The following is a 25100-nucleotide window of genomic DNA, read 5'->3' as shown; positions in this document are numbered from 1 at the left end:
AGTAGGAGTAGACCTTGGCAATGCTGACTGCATATATCAAAGCCGTTAACATCACCGCTGACAAATGGTATCGCTTATTCGAAGTTGCCTATTGAGTGTTGTACGACAGCTATATCTTGTTCTTTTTACGATAATATGGAAGTGAATAAGAAGACATATCCTCGAAGCAAATGATTTCGCTGTCAAAGACTTTATTTGACATTTGTTGCGCTTGCCAGCATGGAGTTCATCGTCATAGTACATCCTAACCAGAGAAGGTCCGCCCGCTTGAAGAAACAGGCTCACGCTCACGCAGCACGAGTGACCCATGCACGGTCAAGAAAACGTCAAGTGGCCCGCCATGGCAATCAAGACCCGGACATCCAAGTTAACCGTCGTGGTCGATCAATTTTATTGAGGTCTCGAGAGGAAGAACAAGTGAGCCGTCCACAACAAGACGTCGTGGAAATACAGCATCTGGTTGAGCCTTCGATACCTAGCACAATACCTGGCGCGTTCGAGCATGAGCCGTTGGCTAGCTTTCTAAAATCTTCCACAGCCGAAGAGAAAATGCTATTCTTTTACTGTAAGTCACGATTTACATCATCAATGTTACTTTTGAAGGCCCGGCCATGCGAAGCTATTGGCACTGCAAGGGTGTTGGATACTAACGGTCGTAGATGGTCAAGTCATTGTCCCCAACATGGATTCGCAATGTCCTATTTTGTGCTACCTCGGCGAAAACTTCGATCACATACGGAGGAACTGGTTGCTTTGTGGCTCTACCGATATTGACCTCTTGCAAGGGTTCTTGCTCGCAGCCAGCCGTCATTTATCCCTCTTTCATGGGGAGCAGTGGGGAAACTGGGCAGCCAAGTTCAAACTAAGGCACATAAGCGACCTGCGTCGTGCCCTGTCCTCTGACGATATATCATTGCGACGAACTGGTGTTGCGAAAGCATTGGTGTTGTCATTCGACGAGGTAGGCAAACTTCAACATAACTTCCAGTTCCCTGGTATTGTGAAGTACGTTAATTTAGTAAGGGTTCTAACTTTGCTTTGTAGATCATGCTCTGTGACATGCACATGGCCTCAAAACACGTTCGGGGTGCTATCACAATAGTCAGGGATTCTGGAGGAATCGACGCGCTTGGACTGAGTGAAATTGTTCGTTGTGTTCTCTTCAGCTGCATGTTCGGCAAAGGCCTACTGGATGGACAGCCTCTGTTCGAACTGAGCCCAGCACCTCTATCTACAAGTCATTAGACTATAATGTAAAGCATGCAATTACTGCTTCTTCAAACCTGCTCTAGGACCATGTTCCGTTCGCAGGTCCAAAGTAGCCTACATCCGGCATTTGCATCCACGGTAGGCCTTGTCCATCAGCGGTTTCACTCCATACGGTGTTTCCCCACCAATCAGGGAATTGCGCATTAGGGCCTACGTCAATGTTAGTCTTAAGTGCCTTGATAAGATCAAGTGAGCTATCTGTGCCGACTTACCGTATGTGACTGCGAAGAAGATGACGATACCACTGATGGCAAGTCCAGTGTCCAGCGCCGCGGCGAGGACGTAGTTGTACTTGCTCCACCAGGCGTAGAACTTCCGGTAGATGATCTTATTGAAGATATGGTTGACAATGTACCATGAAGAATAGTTAATACCCGTGGCTGGAGGCACGTTGTAGGTTCCAACAAAGATGAGCGGCCAATTGATCTTGCGAATGAAGTCAGACTTTGTCTTCTTGAAGATGAAGTACGTAATCGGCGGCAGGATAAGTCCGATCCAGAAGAAGTGCAAGAGACCGGAGTAGATGGCGCCAACGGAGTAGAGACGAGCGGGCCCGACGAGACCCCAGATAACCGACGACGAGAAAACGGTGCGACCGTTGGGGCAGGAGAAGCCATTGGGTTGGTCCTCGGTGCAGATACCGTCAACATTGCCAAGCATCCAAAGCGTGACACCTGTCTGGGTCAATGCTCCAAGAATCGTTGCAAGACCTTGGGCAAAGAAGAGAGTCGTGGGCGGGATCTTGAGGTAGTGACCGAGCTTCATATCGGCCGCGAAGTATAGACCTTGACCAACGACATCCGTGCTGAGGATCTTGAAGAGGATGTTGGCAATCGGTTTGCCCTGGAACATATATCCTCCGATGAACTCGGACAGCACGTTCAGCTGGTTGGCGTCCACGTTCGTGACGCCCTGGATCATGCCGCAGGGGACCATGTAGACTGCAGGAATGATGAAGGCGAGGATGACTCCCCACCACGGGAGACCAGTGTCGTAGCCCTCTGCGGTACCGACTGCCATGCCGAAGACGACCAGTAGAATGACCATCCACCACCACCACTTGACAGTCTTGTATGACTGCATCAGGCGCGCATGGATGTCGAGTTTCAGCGTTCCCTTCATGGCATGCACGATTTCATCGAAGTGAAAGAAGTAGACATGGGAAAGAACACTATTGTGACAAAGTTAGACTAGAATTCGGTAGTCGACTTGGCTTAACACCTACCTCGTGATTGAAGCAAAAGATAGGCCGTACACAAAGGCGAACGTGGCTGGCAGATACGGGGGAGAGTACGAAGAGTACTTTTGCTGATCGAATTCGTTGTTCGTGAGAACCTCCGTCACGTTATACAGGCTGCCGAATCGATCGTAGACGTCGGCTGTGCAGAATGGCATGTACGAGGTGAACCAGGTGTTGGTGTAGTAGATCGCCGGTGTGATGATCCAGAAGAAGAACGCAAAGCCAAAGAAGACGTTCAGCGCGGCCCAGTGAGGACTGAGAAGCGGGTTCGTATTGTACGCAATCATAGACCAGTCGAAAGTCAGAGGGAAGAGGCCCATGCCAGTGACCATGCCAAAGACTTGGTTGACCGCCAGGTTGTTTGGCGCAATCCAGCAGATCCAGGTGAAGTAGCTGAGGCCTGTGAAGATGAGACCCGGGAACCAGTACCAGACGAAAGCGCATCCACCCACAATCATGAAGAACTTGATGCGGGTGATTCTCCATCCGTCAGCAATGGCGTTGGCTCGAGAGTGCAGCGAGCTGAGGAGGGCAACATTGCTGAGTACACCAGGCCAGATCATGCTGGCGGGCTTGACGAGCCACGGCATAGCGAGACCTGCGACGGCGTATCCGCTAAGCTGGCAGCACAGAACAACGAGCACGGAGAATCCTGGCGGGATGTAGAAGCCATACAGCCTGGCTGCTTGAATGAGGTTGGTCGCATCAGCTGAGCCGAAGCCAAACGAGACGTTGGACATGATTGTCACGAGAGCATGCTCCTTGATGTTGAAGTGCCGGTCGGGGTTGAAACGGCTGATGGGGAGAATCTTGGCGAGCGCGACGCCGATGGGGAATGCAATCAGTTCTGCGACGAGAGATACGATGTGAACACCGGGGTATCTCAATGAAAAGAACTGGTTCACGCCGGCGCCAAGGAAGACAAAGACCTTTGCTGTCAGTTAGCATTGAGTTCCTCTATGAGTCGGATCGCCAATTGCATACAATTCCAAGGAACCAGGCTCGGAATGTGTTGACGGGGATCGCAGTATCGTCCGTCTCCGGCACAACGGCTCTGACCTGGGGGAAAGGCGACGTATCGGCATCGTAGTCCCCCTCACCCTCCTCGTCGAGCACCCGCTGCATATCAACCTCCAACTCCGCGAGATGTCCATTTTCGAGTTCGATGTCCTGGCCGTGGAGGTTATGCGCCGTCTTGATGTTGAGCTTCTCTCCCTGCCCCAGTGACTTTTCAGGGTCCGCATACTCTGGCGGCGTATGGCTGATGTCGGTAGCCATCTCGTTGAAGGCTCGGGTTTGCGACGATGCGATGGCGGCGGAAACAAGCAAACGCCCAGGAGTGCCAAGAAAGTAGCGCCCGGCGCGGCATCGTCGCTATTATGAAGGGCGGATGCTGGTTACACTAATGTAGGTATGAAGGGCACAGAGTCGCATCGACTGGGAGGAAGCGATATGGTTCGATACGCTATGCGCCCGACGCGTACGACAATCTCCTTGACATCTTCTCCTGCTTATCATTTCGCCCCTGGTCGGTGGTCAGCCGATGATAGGATTCTTAAAAAGTGCCATTGGGGACTTTGAAAAGTTCCCCAGATTACACGTTCGTCCACTCATGTTGGCTGTTCACCCACAACCATCACGAATCGTAATGACTCTCCCATTTCCCCCAACCGCGGCTCCGGAACTGCGGCATTGGCCAATTGAGCATCTTTGCGTTATCTTGGCTCCATCTGCCGCTGCGGGGATCCGCCGTCTGCTTCTGGAAGGCGACCAGGGATTCCTTTCTTAGCGGTCGGGTCCGGCACCACGGGATGAGGGAGGCAGTCGGGAAACCTCGATAAGTTTGCCGTACTTCCGCGGTCTCCTATTCCCGAGCGATAAGACTAGCTGTGATCAATTGACCTAGAACGCGGCCATGACGCGGTTTAAGCTCGGAAACATCTGCCCTTGGTCTACCTGAGCTCTGTTGGTTCCTGGAATGGCGGGGTCATCCTCTCAAGTGTCAATCCGTCAAGCTGTCACGCAGAATAGAGTTGTCGCCATTGGACGCTCATGAACAATAGTGAGCGCTGCATGCTTACCCGTCGTTAGATGCTGACATCAGTCTTCGTGACCTGACTAGGGGCACTGAGTCTCCAAGCAGCAGGTTAAGCTTATCCTCTCTCGAGACCAGCCGTCTTGTCTGCAATCAGCTTACCTGTCCTCGAGAAAAGCCAAGTGTAACAAAGTGCCTTTGAGTGGAAAAGCCCCTTACTGCCAACTTACCTTAGCCATTGATGTTTGTTCTAGTTGATATCGCGAATAGTAGATAATCATTAGTCGGGATGTCCTCACTTGCATCGTTTGCGCAATTGGCTGTGTGCATAGGAACTGCAATAGATTGACTCAAGGCCTCAGAGTTGATACACCAACTTCTCGCCGGAGATTGCCCCATCCCGATATACTTGGAATCCTTTGTCTACACCATCAAGACCCCCAGAGATGGCCTTCGGCTTGTTGGGCTTCAACTTCCCGGCCTCTACCCATCCCGGGAGTTTTTCATAAAACTCGGTACCGAGTTTGTGGTCCTCCTCGCTAGCCTAAGCCCCAGTCAGTGACCGCTCTACTAGGAGTCCTGCAACGACTGTAACTTACCGGCCATTTAAATTGAGCATACTGATGATCCTTTAAGAACGCAGTCCAGACCAAGACGTCGGTCACAGTCGTCTGCTTCGAAACATTTTCAGTGTTGGCCTTCCCCGGGCGCACGGTGCAGAGCCGCCCGCCGCTCTCATCGATGGCTTGGGATGCCTGGCCGGAGGAGGACTTGTTGCCGATGGTGTCAAAGACATATTTGAGGCCAGGCGTCGTGTTTTTGATGGACTCAATTACGTCGTCATCGCGGTAGCTGAAGACATGCTTCGCGCCCAGGGACCTGACCCAATCGAAGTGATGAGGGCTGCACGTCGTGATTACTTTGAGGCCTTGCATCGCTGCTATCTGGATGGCGTACAAGCCGACGCTCGCTGGGAAGGGAATTAGCAAGGGACCGCACGTGCTCAGCGCGTGTCTTGGAGCAGCTTACAGCTACCACCCCAAATAAGGACCGCTGTCTCCGATCCGCTCTCTCGAGGAATAGCGAGGCATGCTTTGGAGAACAGGGCTAGCTCAGCCGTCATGGAAGCTAGGGGCATTGTAGCAGCCTCCTCCAGGCTTATGTTCTTGGGGACTCGGAAGCTGATGTTGTCGTCCGCGAGGGTGTACTCGCTATAGCCGCCGAGACCCTTGATTTCACCTGGCGATGTGTCAGAACTTGTTCGTAGATCTCGGCTAACCAAGGATTCCTGACCTCCCCAGATTAGGCCAGCAACAGTGTCGCCCTTGGACAGCTTGCTACACTTGTCGCCGACCGCTTCGACTGTCCCCACAAAGTCGCACCCAAGGACGGCGCCGTCACCGAATGCATTGCCGTCAAGAGATTGAACTGTGAACCAAAGTAAGGAAACGATACTGCGTTTATCTCATGATCGAGACTACCAACGGGTCTAACTTACCGTCGGTCGGGTTTTGTGCAATGTGTGACACTTTAACGAGAGCTTGATGCGGGGCCGGTTCAGGGATCGGAACTTGCTTCCTGACCATCTTTGGCGACCCGCCGCCGCCGGCCGAAGATTCGGTCACCAGAGCTTGCATTTGTTGTCCGACCATGTTCACTGGTATCAGAATATATGCCCACGATGTCACAAAGTCACGGGTCTTTCTGCGAGGATCGAATATTGACTTGAAGCACGTCAGCCTCAGCGGGCACGAATTATTGAGGCAATAGTAGTCGTCTTTTCCCTTTGCTTAATCAGCCTGCAAGCGCCGTGGAGGTTGGAGCTTGGCCCCTAAGGAGACTAAATTCCCCCTCAAGACAGTGCACTAATATTAATAATAGGGGCCCCTTCATGACGTAGCGGTGATGGGGAATATCGTCAAAGAAATACCCCCGTCTTATTACAAAAGTTGAAGGCGATGATGCTGACATGAATTGGCCAAGCACATACCACAACAAAGGAGGTATCCCGCATCTTCAATAAGAGTGTATGCATCCTACATCAGTGCGGATAAGATCCAGCTTCATTCATGTCTATTGAGTTTCCAATTTATTAGCATCAATAATCTAATGCAAGAACCTTCTCTCACCAGCACTTTCCCACCGGCGCAACCCCGCTACATTGCTCCCACATCCCTCACAGGCTGTAGACAACGGATCGCAATCCCGAATCGCAATCCCATAGTCCATCTTGAGGCGTTGAGAGGCTCCAGTCAAAGTCTCGTGGCACTAGTCTCCTCAAGAAAGGAAACCATCCTACCCAAGACCGGGCCAGCTCTCCCGCCTCCTCAACAGCTGAAACCACATATCAGGCCTCACAACTTCAAAGTCATCCCCCAACTTCTTAACCATACTAGCAACACTGGTCGGTGTCATATCAAAAGCGCTCACAGCGCCAGCCACAAAAAGAGGCCCACGACCCCTCCAATTCTCCGAAATATTCCGCAGCGTCGCCGCACCGCTCTCCTCGTTCCCGATACTCACCATGTTTGTCACCGGGAAGCCTTCTGTAACATTCACCTGCAGCGCATCTACCGTCGAAACAAATGACCCGTAGTAGATGCCCCGCAAATTGTTCCTCCCCACGGCATTGCGAAAGTCGAGAGTTAGCCCAGGTGTGAGCGGGTTATCAGTGGCGTTGATGCGGTCGTACACGAACAAGATCTCGTCTGTCTGTGTCGCTCGCATATACTCGCCGCTCTGAGTCAAGAATGTGGAGAGAGCTCGTCTTGGCCATACACCCGGATACGTATATCCTGCGCCGTCAGGCCCGGCAATCAGCAGGTCATTCTCCGTGGATGTCCTTTGATAATACGACAAGATGCCCGGGCCGATATCACGAAGCAATGGGCTAATAGTCCAGCCAAGCGGGACTGATCCCCTCGCGGAGTCGTTCCAGTGCTGAAACATGCTCCGCTGGTCGTACTGTATGTTGTCTCCTTCGAGGTAGACGAGAGACAGAAAGACTTTAGGGGTCTTTTTCGGAGGGGGCGGAGGAGGTTGCCATGGTGGTCCCCCCATCGTAGACTGCTGAGATTGACTTTTGGTGTTGAATCCACTGAAGATGGTGGGGTTGAAGTAGAAGTCCGTGGCGGCGACGTATAAGCCGTTCCTTGCGAGTTGTGTGACACCGGTCATCTCATCGCCGTTTGGAAACCAGCCGAGGTAGGCCGCATTGGGCTGGAATTGGCGAAGGAGTTTGTCGAGCAGCGCGGCTTCACGCGGTCTATTACTGTCCAACCATATGCAGGGAGCCGCCGTGCTAACGATGTAGTCGCGGAAGATGGAGTTGACCTTGTAGTAGCCCGGTCGCGCCGACGTTGCCGAAACGAGAAACTGATTCCACATGGACAGAGTGAGGGTTAGTTGAGTTGTCTGAGGTGGAACGTCAAATTTGTAAATCATTGCGGATGCGCCGTCTGCGAAGCGCCAGCCTCCTGGGTAGTCTGCCAGGTGCGAGCCGCCGTCATCGAACAGGAAGGAGTCTTCTTCTTCTTCACCGGGAGTGAAGTCTGCTATGGTTTTGTTTCCGTCGCCAGTCACCTTGACGCGGTAGACAGAGGGACCATAGCCGTCTGCAGGGAAAGCGTCTGTAATATTGACATAGACCGTCCCGTTGCCATTAACAAATGACGACAAATCTGCAGTGTATGTGCCGTTGTTCGAAGAGTCTGTGACGGACGAGTTTGCCTTTAAAAGTGTGGTCCAGGTCCTGTTGGCATACAATATGGTCGAAAGTGGCTTGATAGCCGTGATGATGCGGTCAGTAACCTTGGGCCACACCTCCCGGGCTGCATGATCGTAAAGCTCGAATTTGTTCTTGAACCGGCCTCGCAAGTCTTCCGTGATGGAGATGTTGAAGCGTCGGGCCAGTTCTTCAGTCGCCAGGACAGCGCCATGAAGACCGGCAAGTGTTGAAGCCAGATTAATCGTGTCTGGCAATTTCGTGTCGTAGATAATGGCCCCCCGAATCTCAGACTTGTACTTATCAATCAGTTGTAGAGGACTGCTCGTCGTATCGGCGCTACGATATCCTTCAGTCTCAAGGTGCCGCAGCCAGGCCTCGTTGACCTCATCATCCGGAAAGGCAGAATCCTGCGACCAATAAAGGTACAGTCGTGGTTGCCGTCTGTTGACCAGTCCTTGGAGCGAGACTAAGAATATCTGCTCATCACCAGAAAGTGCAGTGAGCTTGGCATAGTCTATCTCCTTCGCAATCTCGGGAAACAATGGCAGGGCTCTATTACCTGGCCAATCAAGACCTGAGACGGATGGTGAACAGAAACAGAGCTGATTTAATAGGGCGATCGGCAGCAAAAATAGATGGCGCATCTTGACTTGTGCTGTTGATAGCGCCCTGCTGCCTGCCATTTTCCAGTCAACAAAGAGGTACTGTTTCCTCCCACCGAGAGTCTTTCTATTTCATTTAAGGAACAGTCCGACCATTAGCCTCGCCTAGATGAGACAGCCAGGCGAATGAGGCGAGCGAAGCGGGGGTTAGAGATTGGACGAAGGTCTGCAACATGATTCTAAGCTTAACTTTGTTTCCATGACTAGCTTGTTTCCTTGGCAGAACACCGGAAGATTGTCGAGAAGCTCACTTCACTCGCGGTTTAGCCTTACATAACCTAATGATCCAAGCTATTCCAGTTGATACAGCAATATCTATGCACTGGCATTCTAGCACCGTGCTAGGTCTGATTGGAGATGAGCGCCACCACTTGAAGGCACACGAGAATGACGCTCCTCAGCCGATCATCTGAACTCTTGCCACTTTTCACATCTCGTCCTTCTCAATAGAAATGCATTAGTTGCTACTATTATCTATACTAGTGAGGGTATGAGCCATTCATAGACTAGAAGAAACCTTTTCTGATTCCATGTGCTCTTGACATCCGAGCTTCACACTGTTGCCATTCTCAACGGCACAGCCAAACATGCCGGACGACACATGAGTCTGTGGAAAGATGGTTCAGCAGCCAAAATTTTTCAGCTTGCCATACCCCAGCGGGGAGCGTTGACGATGACGCCTGCGAGACATCCAGAGATGATACCAGCAGTAGGCAGCGTGATAATCCAACCCATGTAGATCCAGCCAACCATACGCCAGTTGATTGATCGCCAAGTGCCGGAGCAAAGGCCGACACCTACAGTCGCACCAGTGATGCACTGTGTAGTAGATACAGGAAGTTCTTTATCATAGTCAGTGATGCTTGAGCATGGTCAAGATGAGTTCGTTGACTTACTGAGACGTGTAGCCAAGATAATTGTGCAAGCAGCACCCAACTCCATGGAGAAACCACGGGCGGGAGAGTGAAGGGTCAAGCGGTTGCCGAGGTTGCGCATAATGTTGTATCCGTACGTCCAGATACCAAGAGCGATACCAGCACCGCCGAAGCAGAGAATCCAGATTGGAACCTCAGATTTGCTGCCAGAGAGAACACCAGTGTTCCAAATCTGAAAGATGGTAGCGTAGGGTCCAATGGCATTGGCAACGTCGTTGGCGCCGTGCGTGAACGAGGCGGTGCATGCAGTCATGACTTGCATGAACGAGTACAGGAATTCAGCCTTGTTGTCGTAGTGTTGGACACGGGCGTGCATCTCCTCCAAATCGCCAGTGAGCACACTCTCCTTCTTTTGCATGTTGATAATGTCCTGATCGACACCAGACAAGAAGACTTTCTTTACCATCCAGAAAAGAACGTCGCCGTTGTGCCAGGGACCTTCGGGACGGGGGCCAACGATGGGCTTGTGGACGTAGTCCTTACGGGGAATATTGGTCGCAGGGGAGTCGGTGGATCCTTGGACGACCTTCTTCTCGCCATCAGCAGAGCCAGTCTCGATGTCGTTGCTAGGGCTTCGGACAACACCACCGCTGCGAGCAACCTCTAGCTCCTCTTTGGTCATGTGCCCGGCATAGAAGTCGCGGATTCCACCGCCGTAGCCTTCTGGCTGAACAGGTGGCTCGGGACGGCGGAGCAGAAGCGGGCCGAGGGCAATGTGATACCAACGCAGTTGCCAATCGTCCTTGACTACCACACGATAGAGCCAGGGGAGAAAGAATATTGTGATGAGGAGAGCCCAGGCGGCACCAACACCGATGATCATTCCGGCAGTTTCGGCATCGTTGAAAGTAACTTTGATCGACCCACCCTTCCAAACAATCAGCATGGTCAAGAGGGAAGCGGTAATACCAAAGTACACAGGAACGAGAGCCAGTCCCTTCATGACTGGGTTCTTCCGCAACATGACGCCGTATTTGGTAATGGTGAAAATGATGGCTGCGAATGCACCCGAGATACCAGGAGCGATGATCCATGCAAGGAAGACTGAAACTACGCCAGAGTCGATGCCGCCGCTAGGGGAGACCCAATGAATGTTGTCGGCACCAATAAGTGCGATACCCATGCCAATGACGCCTCCCATGATGGAGTGAGTAGTTGATACCGGGAGACCGATCTTGGTGCAAAAGGTAAGGTAAATCGAGGAAGCCACAATCGCACAGGTCATTCCAAGCATGAGGAGAGCCGGGTCGTTCTCGAATAGGTCGATATCCACTGCGTCAGATGATCAGCCTGGGCGTCATTGTTAATCAAAAGAATAGATATCCTACCAATCTTCGTTCGAATGGTGTCTGCGACACGGGCGCCGACACCAACCGAGCCGGCGAACTCGAGGATGGATCCGAGGGTCATAGCTTGAATGTAAGAAATAGATCGTGACGAGACTGAGGTTGCCCATGAATTGGCAACATCATTGGCACCTACCAGCACCGAAGAGTCAGCTTGGGCATGGCTAATCAAACAGGTTTCTGATTTTGGAGTTACGTACCAATGTTCCACGCATCAAGGAATGCGAAGATAGTGCCAATGGCGAAGATGTAGTCATACTGATGAAGAGGCATCTTGACTTTCTTTTGCACAGGTTGTGCAACGCCTGATGTCCGGGAAAGATGAAGATGATCGAAATGATGATTCCAACTGAAAACTAGGTCAACGTGCCTCAAAGGATGGCAAGGTATGGGATACCCTAGCTTTGACGCGGGTAGCAAGGTCGGAGAGAGAAGGATGTCTGAGCAGTGTAGGAGCAGGAAGGTAGAATTTGGGATCGACTCTGGCATATATACCAGAAAGCGGAATGGCCAAGACGTTGCTTCTGTGCAATCCATTCATGTCCACCTGCTAGGATGTACATGTGCCCCTTTCCCGTTGGGGGACTCTCGGTGTGTGATGCCCGGACCTAGACGAGGAAGTGGCTACACGCCATCAGCAGAGGCAACACAGGTGAGGCACATTCGATTGTTAGAGACGTACCGACCCAACCCACCCAATAGTACTCGCCACACCCGCAATCTGCAATGTTACCGGCATGGTTCATCTGTGGATTGGTCCCCGTAGCATGTAGCCATGCTGCCTTGCTTGCTTGGGTTGCAGAGTTCGCTGCAGCCAATTCTATGTCAGAGGTCCCATTTCCACAGAGAAGAGAAGCATTTGGTGTGTGTGAATCTGACGACATCTATAGTTGCCACTCATCATTATCAGAATGACATTCGATGCAAAGAAGACTTTCATCGGCGGGATTTCGAAGGTTTCTGCATTATTGCGGCTCGAACGCCTTTCTGCATAGGTTTTCACAGGCCCCTTCGACACAAAAAGCCACGGTGAACACCCCAATGAGGGGGAGAAAGTAGATGCCAAGTTCGACCTACTGGAGAGGCTGGCTGACATGAACCTGCATGGGGCGGGACGGATGGGTATCGAAAGGCTGGACAAGGAAGTCTAGAAGTAGCAAGGCATGTTCTGAGGCGTCCCACGTGTCGTAAACAATGTCGCATATTTGGCGGAACTTGAGCTTTTGGGAGGATATCGGCCTCGTGGGGATACTTCTCGAGGCGATGGAGTGGGAGCGTGAAGAGGGAATCCACAAATCCATCCAAGAAAATCCTGCGTGGTCAAGGGCAGCCAACGAAATCGGTAACAGTCGGGCATTGGCTTTTTCTCGCCGAGCCCCCAGTGAAGATGGCGCCTGATAATTGAAGAAGGGCAAAGTCGGATGTTAGACGTTAGAAGCCGTGATACAAATGGACGATGTCAGATCGTCAAGGAGGGAAGGAGATACATCCTCGCCGCATCCTTCCTAAAGCATCGACCGAGATCCAGCTGTGTGGCGCACCCGAAGCGACTTGGCGCGGTCAAGCGCCAAGATACAGGCTCTCAGGAAGCGCCAAGCGCCAAGCGCTGCTGGCAGGAGCATGGCGGCCCCACTTCCGACTTCGCAACTGCCGAATCACCAGTCCCGAATCCACCACGTGCTGGGTCCCGTCCTTTTCTGTGGATTTTCCCCGGCTGCATCCCCGGGGCTTCTCATCTTCAACATCGCAACTGAGTCGCCAGCACCATCAGACCTGTTCTTCTTTGACAGCGTATTCTTTCTATAAATCCTGTGCCCGCCGCCAAGCAGCCAAGGGGCCAAGAACACCAACACCTTTGGAACGGCTTCGCCAGTCAACCGTATCCCATCAAATGTCAGCGCCCAACTTCGCCCACGCCCCGTATCGGCCCCTTGGCCAAATAGACACGATCAACTGACTGCCATAACTGGCTCTTCTCAAGAGCTCCTCCACTCTAATGTTTCCTGATGCGGCTCAATCTCCGGCCTTCCCTCACTTGCGCTCTTCCGCCAGCAGCAATCTCCCAATCCACTTCCTCAAGTCTAACGCTGGGATCCCAACCGACTGGCTAGACAGTGTTTTACGAGCCATACGTGCCTTAATCCGTAGCGATTTGTCAACCAACCAGCCAACATCCAATATCGCTAACGTGTAGCTTTTGCGAATAAGTCCGCCAGCCTGGTGTTGGCTGTCACGCTATGCCCTGGCCAAGAAACTTAAGAATGACCCAAAGTGAGTGATCACCTTTCCATCAACGAATCACACTTGCGGCCCGAGGCTCGTGGTCTGCCCTCCAAAGCCTGAAGTCTTTATCTGTGCTTGTTGGTCGGCAAGCCCTGTGTAGTTATGTAAACCATTCAAGTGTTACCAACATCGCCTCATGCCGGTAGCCGGCTGCCGTTACGTTCTTTGAAAACTCATACTCTAGTGCAGGTTTTGGATTATATCTGTACAATTCGCAGCTGTATTCTCATTTGTGTTGTGGGTGAGAAAAGCAGCATCTTTGGTTTTACTCTAGAGTAAAAGTATTTGACGCACACTTTGTGAAGTATCGTAAAATTTCCCTTTGATCGTCGTTAAGTTAATATCTACCAACAAGACTTACGCGAGAAGTCTCTTCAGGTTGTCCTTCAGCGCGCGCTCGCCTTCATCCCATCCGGACTCAACTTGGTCCTCGAAGTTGGAACCGTACTTATTATCTTCATCCAGCAGTGCCACGGTGGAAAGGGCGGCATATGCCCAGGAGTTGAGTCTGTCCTCGACTCCCTTTTCTGTATCCTCCCGCCACAAAGCACGAGTCTTCTCTGCAAACCCGTCAAATGGCACGTCAACAGTTTCCCAACCCTCGAGACCAAGATCTTCAACCAGTGCAATCAGGTAATTTGTCGATACACTGTGGCTGGCAAAATAGGCAGCCCTGTTCTGGTATCTCTCAGGGTTAGACAACACAGCGACTAAGGCCTCGCCATTGAGTGCCCGACGACTGATGCTGCATTTCTGGTCTCCGGAACCGTAGCGAGTGATGGTTCGTCGTTCTTTGTTGATCCAAAGATTCCACGCTCGATTGTCCAGTCGTACCATGGACCAGTTATGATGGCCGTCCATGACAACGACCCGTTTGACTCGGCGACGACACGTTCAAGTTCACGCTGAGCTGCCAACTTCGGACCGAAAATAAGAGCATCTTTGGCGTTGGGATGGAACGTATTGCCACTGAAGTCTGGGGTGATGATGTGCCTGACTCCGGTGGCCGAGGCTGCTTGCAGGATGTTGGTCTGATAGGATGCGGCTGCTGGATTGACAGCCTCGACAACGGCTTCTTGACCTCCCAGAGCCTGTGTGAGAGCTTCGACATTCGAGTAGTCGGAGGATCTTACGTGCACACCGGCGGGAAGGCTCTTTTGGCTGCCGGGTCGAGTGATGCATGTCACCTCGAAATCAGCTTGCAGGAGTGCTGGGATGAGAACCTCTCCCAATGCGCCGGTTGCCTTTCAAATTGGTCAGGAATTATGAGTAAAACTGATGGTAATTATATCAGCGACTTACACCAATGACGGCAACTTGCTTGATGGCTTTCATCATGTTGGCAAGATGCAATTCAAAGTAGGTAGGAGAAGAACAGATTTATCCTTAAAATTGTTGATTATGGCCGTTTCGATCTAAGGCTTCCCATCGTTGTATTTATAACAGCTCAACATCAGTGATGTTCACATCGGTCGCCGTGATAACTCCATTGAATAGCGCAGTCCTTGGGGTATAACGTTATGGGTTCCTGGGACAGGGATGAGCTCATTGGGCCAGCCAAATCACACCATAGTTGGCGAGTAAGACTTGATGAACAATAGCATAACGTTATCACCTGTCTTGCATGCCATTCCACACCCTGGTACATCCCCCCTCGACTTCGTTGTGATTCTCACGAGTGCTCGAACTTCGCCTATTCCTTCCCAGAAACGCTTGACAGCTTTTCGGGACTTACCAATCCATTTCGCTCCCTGCGGGCAACTTCTTCCTTCTTATAAGTCCACATCGGCAACGCGGCCGCTGGCGGGAAGACGGACGAGCGGGGAGGTCAAGTTCATGGACCAGAAGAAACAGGGTAGCGCTAAGCACTTCCTCTGCCCCAGTGATCTACACGGCACTCCTTCTCGTACGCAACTGGCGTGGGGTACCCAGACGTTGGAGGGCTTAAACCTCCTTGTTTTGATCTTACAATCTGGGGATGCTGCAGCAGAATAATCGTGCGTCGATGGGGTTGGCATGCAGCCATGGGATGCCGCTCAAGTGTGGTGACGTCCTGGCGTTGGAGGATCCACGCTGAAAAGTAGGTACCGAGACCAGTTGGCCCACAGCAGTACAACCATGATTGGGTTCGCTTGATGTTCGCCAAAAATCATTGGCGGGCCTTTATCGTGTTTGATGTTGGTGCTGAGATTCTAAACAAGATGGGAGTACGCGCTTCAATCACGGTCACATTTCTGGAACGTGACATCTGCGGCATCCAGGTCTTGGGCCTGGAACTACTTGACGACAGATATGTATAGACTGGTAATGAATACCCATCATTCAGGAGAAACAATGATCAGATATGGTAAGCATTACGGTGTTAATGATGGAATCGCCGAAATAGACTACTTTATTCCAGAGAGGCATCCATTATTGCCCTTTAGTACGCACACCATCTGGTTGGATTACATGTAAAGGAGTCCCATGAACATCAACGCAAGCTTCTTGACCAGAAGATGCCTCTACAGCTCTGAACTTCTGAAGCTGACAGGCTTTCAGAATTTGAGCTCGCTTTGTGTCTTCAGATCTCGGTTGTAGAAGTGTCGGATGACGAGTACCGTCACTGCGGCAGCTGCTCCGAATCCAGCTGTAATGTAGTTGCCAGTCACGATGAAAGGCTGAAGGTTGGCAGGGAAAGTGAAGATGGGCACCCATGCCGTGAAAATGTAGGCGAACGCGTTCATCTGATAGTGACATTTGACGTTAGCTCAGATTTACATGCAAGTAATAGATACAAGTTGAAAATAGTAAGACAAACCATTGCAGACACATATGCCCGCTTTTCGGGGTCGTGCCGGTTTGTCTCGTTCACCCATGTCCATGTGATGCCGGCGCATGTGCTTGAAAGTGCGGTGAGGTCTTTTGAAGGGAAAGAGTAAGCAAATTGTGGTAAGTTGTGCAGCGAACTAGATTGAGAGGCTTACAATACAATGCCCATCGAGTTGCAATATTCGCTGGATGCACGGGTGTAGCTGCCAATGCAATGGGAAAGATGATCGCCATGACGCTGGCGAACAACATACCGGGCCATCGAGCTGCTCCAGGCAAGCTGTCCGAAACCCATGAGTTGACAAGAGTGGCGAAAATGGAAATAATATTGATCTATTAGGAGCGTGAGCTCCGATGTGGTTGAGTAATACTTCAGGTGCTGAAAACTCACTCCAAGTGGGATGATGTTGATCTCTGCTACGGAAAATCGTGGCGGCTTTCCAGTCACGTTGTAGCTCTTGACCCAGAAGATCACTAGATTAAGTAACGACAGTAAGTGACTGCTCTCTGACGAGCAACATTATTCATGTGTCAACTTACTTGATCCTCCGGACTGGCCTAGTTGAGCAAGGAACGTAAAGAATAGCGGGACTTCCTGTGTCAGCTCTCACTAAACGTTTTCGCTGGCGGCATGGATCTCCTACAGAGGTAGACGTGCCACGTCGTGTGCCATCGCTTGATATCCTTCCACTTGAACAATCCAGTGTAAGGTTTGACTTCGGTAGGCATTCTAGCGCGGGCGAGCTCGACTTCCTTCTCGGTGAAGATCCTAAGAGAATAAATCATCATATTAGTGCTGCAACGGTGTTTCCCTTCTACGGAAATGATTCATATCGTGCATACCAGTTCGCTTTAGCCCGAGAAGGAAGCTGTGGCATGGCAAATGCCGTCCATATCGCACAAGGCAGGGATATGCACCCGCAAACACTGACCTTTCTGTCAGCATGATTTCCCCATTGACTGGGCTGTAAGAAGGGATTTCTTTTCACTTACATATACATCCATCGCCAGCCTGGGAGACCACTCTTTCCGTCTAAGCCAGCATAGACAGCGGCCATCAGGAAGCCGGAGAAAAGTGGTCCGACAGAAGTGAATACTTGGATCAGTGTGTTGCGCCGCGCCAGTTCGTGCGGCTTGTAGTAACTAGAACATACATACATGACGGCTGGAAAGTGCCCTGCTTCAAACAGACCAACGCTGAAGCGGGGTTAGTGATTTATTGACAGATGTGAATGGCGATGGCCTGGCAATGGTGCAACTTACAAGAAGCGGAACACGTAAAGTTGATTGACATCTTTGACCCCGGCAGTCGCGAATGTGAAGACTGTCCAGGCAAACTCGAGAAATGCAATGTAAAGAGGAGCATTGACCTGCGATGTTATCAACATATGTGTAATCTTCTTCGAAAGTGGAGTGGTCAAAACTCACTCGGGTGAGAAGTAGGTTCGACGGTATCTGTCCGAACACGTATGCTGCACTCCAAATAGCGTTGGCGTAGTTGAGTTCTTTCCCGAACAACGAAAGATCCTCTTTCATTCCACTGTCTAAAGCGATATTTAGAAAAGCCCAGGAATAAGACTAGGTTCAAACACTAACTGAAAGCATTCGTGATGTTGACTTGATCAAGATAGCGACACATAACGCCGAGAGCTGATGCTGATATGAGTGTCAAATCGAGCTTGGTCAGAAACCGTGCTTCATCTTTGGGAACATCAAGTGCTAGAATGGAAAATTGAAGTCAGCAACTTGATTCTCTATCACTTTCTTCTGACTTGGTAATTCAAGCGACTTACTCGACCAGAAGAATGATCTCCACGTCCTCTTGGAGTCCACGTAGACTGACCTCTCGGTATCTACATGATAAGGGACTTTGACTCCATCATGAGCTTCGTTTTCGCTTTCGCCGATGACGAAGGTATCTTTGGGATTCTTTTCGTCAGGAAGCGACATTGTATGCAGACGAGAAATGGAACGTGAGACTAAATGTGCCGTAAGGCATGTACCTGCACTCTCTACTTTTTCGCATCGGAAATCTGTGAGCTTATCTACAAGCCCAGTGTCTGTGACTCCTTGTTCAGATCCTGTGGCTCGGAAGTCGGGTTGATTGTCGTCTTCGGCGGGTCCCATGGCGACATCGACAGTCAAGTCAGAGTGCGTCTACTAGTCATGATATGTAACGCCACAGAACCTCCGTTTACCTCCCAGTTATCGGAAGACCAATGAGTAGCCAAGTTTCCGGTGCACCATTTCGATAAGGCAAACGCCTCTTTAGGAGCCACCGATGTCGGAAACATGGGTTGGATTGTTTCTTTTGGTAGGGTACCTACAATCAGTGTGCAAGTGCAAGTCCGTACACACCAATGATATCGGCGAAAGGCAGGCATACAATGGCGTGCTTGATATTTCGGCGAAACTCCGCGTTTATTAATCGCGAAACGCGTGAACAAGTATTGAACGGGGCTTGAGAGGGCATTTCCTACGATATCCCTCGAACGGAGTAGGATCTTCTTGGCTTGAATCGTTCAAAATTTGCACCATATCTTGAACGTGCAAAGGCTTGTATTCGTTCCTTACCTTATGTACGGCGAGGCAGTTGAACATGGCGTCAATGCCCTTATTAACAAACGCCACAAGCCAACATAGACATTCGACCATGCGTGCTCTCAGTACTACGGGAGCTTGCTAACTGAGGTCATTCGAAACACGATTTGGTGCTTTCCAAAGTCCCATTCCGATCACTATGACCGTTCCTCTTGATCGAAGCGATCAACTGTATGGGAATATTCTGTTAGTCTTTTGAACAACAAACATATCCATGAGACTTGTCCGTAGTTGTATACATGAAGTGATTCCTGTGCTGAGTTTTATTCTCATATTATTTCATTCCAATGCTGCGTTATTGTGCTAAGTCAATCGACATTGAAACAATGACCACCGCCTCACACCGGTCCCTCCGTACTTCATCTGATCTTCTAACGATTCAGCATGCCATTAGCGAATCAGACTAGGCTCTTACCGGATCATTTGATACGATACCGAACACGAGCTCGTGGCGCTGTACGGTACAATGCTTGATGTTGGAAAGCTTAAGCTTTATGATTTCAACGCGGGGTTGACAAGGTGAACTTTACCCCCTCCCGATAGATTGAAAGTTGCAGTAGCTCCACGAGTGTCTGAGCATAGTCGCAGAAGCTCCGCGCCTTTTAAAAGCCACCCAGCGATGTTCGTTGGGGTTGCGTGCTTTTCATCTCGCTTGACCAGTCCAGTACATTAGCCCCTTTCACTTGTGCAGCTATCCACAACTTGTTCACATCCGCACGTAAACCATCAGGAACAAAATGAGCCAATCATCGGCCTGGCAAACCTTAGGGGCAGGCTGTCTACTAGCTACTCTCTACTTTGTTTACTCCTTGTACAACGCCCGCAACCTTTTCAGGTCACTTCAGCGTCAAGGGTTGCCAATGCCCCCTCACGATCCGATCTGGGGCCATCTCAAACTAATCGGAAGGGTCCTGAAAGATTTACCACCTGACATCATGCCGTCGGCAGCACTGGCCCATGAGATTCGCTTGCGTTATCCACATCTCGATCAGGCCTTCTATTTGGACCAGTGGCCCTTTTTTAAGCCCATGCTGGTCGTTCTGTCACCAGATGGGGCTCGTCAGGTGACACAAGGTCAATCTCTCCCGAAAGAGCCGGGCCAGCGAGAGTTCCTGAAACCGCTCACAGGTGGTTACGATCTGGACACTATGGAAGGAGACGAATGGAAATTCTGGCACAACGTCTTCAGCCCTGGCTTTCGAGTCGCGAATATCGCCGGACTGGTGCCCAGTTTGGTTGATATAGCTGGGGTCTTCTGTGATCGTCTACGCCAATGTGTAAACAAGAACGAGGTGGTTTCTCTGAGTCCGATGGCTCTCGACCTTACCATGGACTTTTCAAGCAAGGCTATCATGGGCCATGATATGCATTGTCAGGCAGGCTACAACCTTTTTGCCGCCGCGATGGCTTCGCAGCTCAGCTGGCTGCATTATCGCGGCACTTCGCTACTGAGGGACATTAACTTCATCAGGCCCTTTGTACAATGCTACAATACTTGGCGGATGGATTCGTACATCAAGAAAGTACTAAAGGAGAACTCAGAAGCTGCCGAGAGCAGACGAACAAACTCCATCTCAATACTGGGTTCCGCCAATGCACCACAAGACCAAGGCCACCTGCGAATACTTCCCGATGTTATTCGGTCACAGATTAAGTTTATGATGCTTGCAGGTTATGACACAACCGGTTCATCGATCGTTTTCATGATCAACCTCCTGTCGCAGCACCCAGAAGTACTGGCACGCGTTCGAGTTGAGCACGACAATGTCTTTGGCTCCGACTTGAAGGCAACAGCGGGCCTAATAGCCTCTCAGCCGAAGCTGCTTAATCAGCTCCTGTACACGACTGCCGTCATAAAAGAGTCCTTGCGCATTTACCCTCCCGGAGCAACTCAGAGACTGGGCAATCGAGATTTCAATGTCTTCATTCAGGCCTTCTCTGATACTTCAGAGACTGATACGAGGGAGAAACCTGTAGCAGCTCTGAGGTCACTTCCAACGGAAAGATGCAATGTCTATGTCAGCCACTACGCAATCCATCATAACCCACGGTACTGGTTTCGCTCAAGCGAGTTCCTCCCAGACCGTTGGTTGGTGAAGGAAAAAGATGACCCTCTGCAACCTCCTGCCAATGGTTGGCGTCCCTTCGAGAGAGGACCCAGGAGTTGCATAGGGCAAGAGATGGCTTTGGCTGAGATCAAGATGGTGTGTGCTCTGACTGCGAGAGAATTTGATTTCAACCCTGCGTATGAAGAGACCGGGCAAACAGAGAAGTATCATGGGGATCCTGTGTATTTGGTGAGTCGCGGGGGAGCAGCCAATCCGAGTCGCTTCTTTCCTTGTCGTGTGAGCTATGCGAAGAGAACATGAAGTCAGGTCTTGCAACGCGAGATGGCTCAATCGGACTTCCTGGTTAATTTCCTTCAATCAGGCGGATGGGGACGTCGTAGAAATTGCAAGATCGGTTCAGAGGTCAGATCCCACTATGTCAATTACAGAATTTGAATAGAAGGGCAACACTCATTGATATGGCGGTCGATTTCCAGGCTATCAGTGTGCGATGGAAAGAGCTTCTCATCGGTAGACTAATATTTCCCCAACTCCAAGCTCAGAGTAGCTAATCTACGTTCATCACTTGCTGTCAGCTTGGTATGCTCTAGCCTTGTGACTCTTCTCCCAAGGATTTTGCAGCCGCGTCTTCCTGACATCACCTCGCTGCCAAGAAACGAAGTCATGGTATCCAAAATGTTTGGGGTAGTCCAAAGGCTTGAGCCTGGCGGATGGCCCAAGGAATCTCCCGACGACGGTGTTATTGAGCGCCTTTCCAGCAGCTCCCTTGGCTGTCTCTGCCTTTTCCTTGAACCATTGTCCCCAGGTCTGCTTCTCTTCAGGCTGCTTGGCTTTGATCTCGGCCCTCTTCAATTCCTCATGCTTTTGGCGTAACACCAGCTTGTGATTGATGTCGATGAAGAGACGTTCCCAGATTCCGATACGCTCCTCGTGCAAAATTCGCGCACCCTCTTTTGCGTTATCCCGGGTCCAAACCCAGTGATTCTCGGCTTGTTCCAGAAGGCAGAGGTCGGCTTCGAACGGCACCTGATGGACAACAAGTGTGTGTCCCTTGTGGGATTCGAGGTCCATAGTATGGCCGCCGTGGACGGATGATACGGTGCCCGTGAGCGTTTCGTATGACGATGCAATAGGAGTCTTGGGGTATGGGTCGACGATCTTAAGTGGCTCTGTACTCTTCTCGAGTCTAAACCCATTTTTCATCAAGGCTGCGCATTCCCACACGCCAACGTCATCGAGACCTTTGCCGTCGTAGAGATATCGGATGCGTACAGAGGGATGAATGAGCTGGTTAGGATTCACGAGCCTATTTTTCCCATCGTCGGTCTTGTATAAGCCCGGGGTACGTGTGCCCAAGACAGTGTTATCTCCCTTCAACTTTTGCCACGGGTACCAAATGGCGTTGTATGCTTCGTCAGGGATCGAAGTGGCCTTCCCGGGATTGGAAATTTTTCCCATTGCCCATGGTCGAGGTTCGACACCAGGGGCGAGGGTGTAGAAAAGCCGCTTCATCTCAGGCGTGCTGAACTCAACACCGACAGAGGTAAGCTGGTCCGCCATCCCTATTTTATGCTGTTAGCTGACATCCGCGATGGTATATTTCAGTCATTCGAAGACGGGAGACCTTACAGGCAAGTGCAATAGTGGCGATTTGTTGGTCTTCGAAGCCTCCTCCGACGTTACTGTGGCTGCCGGGAAACCATACCTGTCGAAGCTGCGTGTGTGTATTATTGTCCTTGCCCCACAATGTCGGTTTGAATGCGGTGCGCCATTCGTCCAGTGCGAGAGCATGGAAGGCATAGTCCACTTTGGGATTGACGTCGAGGCTTGCAAATCGAAGCTGATTGTGTCAGTCGTGTTTTTCAGGAAAGGAATTGATCCAGTATTTTTGGCTACTGAAGAAAGCTTGAACTCACCTCCTCAGCGCTGCGGCCTATGCGGACCCTCTCCCAGGGCATTTTTGGCCAACCTAGACTTCCAACAGTATCCCATACAGCTGAGTTAAGGACAATCAGACTGGGGTTCTCTTTCTTTGCGGGGTTTAGGATTTGAAGACTGACCAACTGCTCTAACATTGACGTCCGTAGGGACCGGGAAGAGGCCCAATTGGCCATCTCGGAATTGAGTCTCCCACTTGGTAAGAACCATGCCGTGCTGGTGAAAACAGTGGTCAGTGAATTGATTCCCAGACCAAGGTGACAGCTTTCTTCTTACCTTTTCAAGTCTGTTTCTGTATTCCTTAGCCATCTTGCGGAGATCCATTGGTCCATAGCCCTTCCTGTTTTCACGATATTTGGTCATTTTCTCGAAGAATTCTCTTTTATCCTCGTTCAACTCGTCTTCTAGAGCAGCACTCTCACGTTCCTCGACCTTGTCGTTCTCAGAAGCTTTTTGTTTCTTACGGCGCATGAAATTGGTAAGCGTAAAGCCTACCAAATGCTCGTCTTTGTCAAAGCTCCCCGGGTACTTCCAATTGGGGAAGGTCTGGTAGTCGTGAAAGATTGCCCCAAATTGTGATAGGCCGACGCGGTTCAGAAGCCCAAGATTGCAAATCAGTCCGGAGACCGATCGCGCGGTAAAGGCTCCGCGGGAGAATCCGACAATGAAAATCTCATCTCCTGGGTTATAGTTATCGCACACGAAGCGGTAAACATCAGCGATGTCCTGAGCGACGGCATTGGAAGGTTAGCGATACCCGTCACCCCACGACAGACATTCCAAAGGGAGACTGACCTGAACGATGCCCTTCCCAAAAACTCCACCAAGAGTCTGGGCAACTTTAGATTCCTCAGTCCCGGCTCCTCGGTGGTAGTAGACGACCTGCGGCATGCCCGTGCAGCACTTGCGGGCAATGGCAGACGACAGGCGGGCCACGTTAGTAGGAATGCCTCCCCTCTTGTTACTATGGAGGATCAGAATCAGCGACAGAAAAGTGGTGAGGTACTTGGGATACCGACGAGTTGTTCCATGTTCCGTCACAGCAGACAATGATACGCTTGGTATTAGTCGCTTTTTCTGTCCTGTGGGCGCAGTCTGCAAAGTTGGACTGTGCTTGTGATTGTGATTCGGGCAGCTGGGTCTGGTAGATGAACGGCTGACCATCACTAGTAGCTGATGCCATGGTTAAGGGCAGAGTTTCTCTCCAGAGAAGTGAGTGAGATGATACGGACAGGCCAAGATGTTCAGTGGATGTTCCCCTGCCACTGATTTATAAGTCGTCTACCATCTCCCAAAATCTGATTTGCACCGCTTTTTGATTTGAAACAAGCTTCGGAAGTGTTTATGCCGCCGTCTAGGCTGTATGGGAGATTCTACTGCACACGCCAGCAATGATCTACCATGGCTCTCCCTCTATCCCAGACATGTCATATGGGGTTGGGATCTACGGAATGGCATACCCCACCGTCTGTTGGCTTTCGGCCTCCCTTGGAAATTCTCATACGATGGGAATTTTTCCGGGATTATCTGATATTTCATCGTCTCAATTACTTTCAAGGTAAGATTTCTATTCACGTAGCTGAGAGAATCCATTACCGCACGACTGAAATTCGCGGAATACGGCTGCCTTGAAGGCTAGAAAACCTCACACAACTTTTCGATGACAAGAAAGGCCAACTGTGTCAGGCTGGGGGCATACAGGCAGTCTTTCACATGCTAAAAACCCCATTCATAATCCCAAACAATACCTCTGCGGGGATCTGAAATTTACACATTTTCGAAGTTAGTTCGAAGCGCGTCTGAATCATAGCAGCGAGCCTTGCCGTAAGCATTCGGATATGAGCACCGGTCTTTCGGCAACGGTAGTAACCAGCACTTGACACACTGATGATCCGCTCCGCATGGGATAGGTCCTTTGAAACTTGTGTCTGCTCTGGGAAATCAAAAATAACCTTGTTGAGGAACACTCCTCGCCCTAGCCTGAAGTAGCTTGTTTTTGCTAATGACGTTAATATGAGACACTCGGAAATGATGTTCAGTGTGCCGGAAACGTGTTGAGATTACAACGATCGAGATTGAGGGAGACAGACATTCCAAGCATCCGTCACCTTAAACCCCAATTCTCCTTACAGACGTGTCGCAAAGCTAAGACGAGGAATCCTCAAGACGGCCGAGCCGCGGACG

General features: G+C 50.8%; 9 protein-coding genes across 9 annotated transcripts; 2 read left to right on the top strand and 7 right to left on the bottom strand.

Annotated features, from left to right (window-relative positions):
* Positions 1 to 219: 219 nt before the first annotated feature.
* On the top strand, positions 220 to 1102 carry CPAR01_12420 (uncharacterized protein; the record flags this gene model as incomplete). The annotated part of the gene is made up of 2 exons (XM_060496676.1): positions 220 to 565; positions 660 to 1102. The coding sequence occupies 2 exons, from the start codon at positions 220 to 222 to the stop codon at positions 1100 to 1102; spliced, it is 789 nt and encodes a 262-aa protein (XP_060344209.1).
* A 186-nt stretch (positions 1103 to 1288) lies between these two features.
* On the bottom strand, positions 1289 to 3787 carry CPAR01_12419 (OPT family small oligopeptide transporter; the record flags this gene model as incomplete). The annotated part of the gene is made up of 4 exons (XM_060496675.1): positions 1289 to 1419; positions 1482 to 2440; positions 2495 to 3438; positions 3494 to 3787. The coding sequence occupies 4 exons, from the start codon at positions 3785 to 3787 to the stop codon at positions 1289 to 1291; spliced, it is 2328 nt and encodes a 775-aa protein (XP_060344208.1).
* A 1115-nt stretch (positions 3788 to 4902) lies between these two features.
* CPAR01_12418 (uncharacterized protein) lies at positions 4903 to 6196 on the bottom strand (the record flags this gene model as incomplete). Its single annotated transcript, XM_060496674.1, has 4 exons — positions 4903 to 5088; positions 5144 to 5514; positions 5574 to 5972; positions 6043 to 6196. The coding sequence occupies 4 exons, from the start codon at positions 6194 to 6196 to the stop codon at positions 4903 to 4905; spliced, it is 1110 nt and encodes a 369-aa protein (XP_060344207.1).
* A 643-nt stretch (positions 6197 to 6839) lies between these two features.
* Positions 6840 to 8915, bottom strand: CPAR01_12417 (uncharacterized protein; the record flags this gene model as incomplete). Its single annotated transcript, XM_060496673.1, has 1 exon — positions 6840 to 8915. One exon carries the CDS (start codon positions 8913 to 8915, stop codon positions 6840 to 6842), a length of 2076 nt encoding a protein of 691 aa, XP_060344206.1.
* Positions 8916 to 9572: 657 nt separating this feature from the next.
* Positions 9573 to 11487, bottom strand: CPAR01_12416 (phosphate-repressible phosphate permease; the record flags this gene model as incomplete). Its single annotated transcript, XM_060496672.1, has 4 exons — positions 9573 to 9775; positions 9830 to 11140; positions 11197 to 11346; positions 11415 to 11487. The coding sequence occupies 4 exons, from the start codon at positions 11485 to 11487 to the stop codon at positions 9573 to 9575; spliced, it is 1737 nt and encodes a 578-aa protein (XP_060344205.1).
* Positions 11488 to 13854: 2367 nt separating this feature from the next.
* Positions 13855 to 14835, bottom strand: CPAR01_12415 (uncharacterized protein; the record flags this gene model as incomplete). Its single annotated transcript, XM_060496671.1, has 3 exons — positions 13855 to 14175; positions 14238 to 14741; positions 14800 to 14835. The coding sequence occupies 3 exons, from the start codon at positions 14833 to 14835 to the stop codon at positions 13855 to 13857; spliced, it is 861 nt and encodes a 286-aa protein (XP_060344204.1).
* Positions 14836 to 16034: 1199 nt separating this feature from the next.
* Positions 16035 to 18435, bottom strand: CPAR01_12414 (major facilitator superfamily transporter; the record flags this gene model as incomplete). Its single annotated transcript, XM_060496670.1, has 11 exons — positions 16035 to 16223; positions 16298 to 16398; positions 16464 to 16641; positions 16700 to 16782; positions 16849 to 16899; positions 16953 to 17077; positions 17302 to 17505; positions 17572 to 17678; positions 17737 to 17852; positions 17905 to 18027; positions 18102 to 18435. 11 exons carry the CDS (start codon positions 18433 to 18435, stop codon positions 16035 to 16037), a joined length of 1611 nt encoding a protein of 536 aa, XP_060344203.1.
* Positions 18436 to 19646: 1211 nt separating this feature from the next.
* On the top strand, positions 19647 to 21325 carry CPAR01_12413 (AflN protein; the record flags this gene model as incomplete). The annotated part of the gene is made up of 2 exons (XM_060496669.1): positions 19647 to 21206; positions 21260 to 21325. The coding sequence occupies 2 exons, from the start codon at positions 19647 to 19649 to the stop codon at positions 21323 to 21325; spliced, it is 1626 nt and encodes a 541-aa protein (XP_060344202.1).
* Positions 21326 to 21539: 214 nt separating this feature from the next.
* CPAR01_12412 (uncharacterized protein) lies at positions 21540 to 24099 on the bottom strand (the record flags this gene model as incomplete). The annotated part of the gene is made up of 7 exons (XM_060496668.1): positions 21540 to 22540; positions 22608 to 22818; positions 22895 to 23008; positions 23070 to 23132; positions 23193 to 23642; positions 23712 to 23880; positions 23936 to 24099. 7 exons carry the CDS (start codon positions 24097 to 24099, stop codon positions 21540 to 21542), a joined length of 2172 nt encoding a protein of 723 aa, XP_060344201.1.
* Between the last annotated feature and the right edge of the window lie 1001 nt (positions 24100 to 25100).

This window comes from Colletotrichum paranaense (genome assembly GCF_030867605.1).
Source record: "Colletotrichum paranaense strain IMI 384185 chromosome Unknown Scaffold_11.1, whole genome shotgun sequence".
NCBI classification, from domain to species: Eukaryota; Fungi; Ascomycota; class Sordariomycetes; order Glomerellales; family Glomerellaceae; genus Colletotrichum; species Colletotrichum paranaense.
The sequence above is the reverse complement of the archived record's forward strand: the minus strand, read 5'-3'. Positions and strand labels throughout refer to the sequence as shown.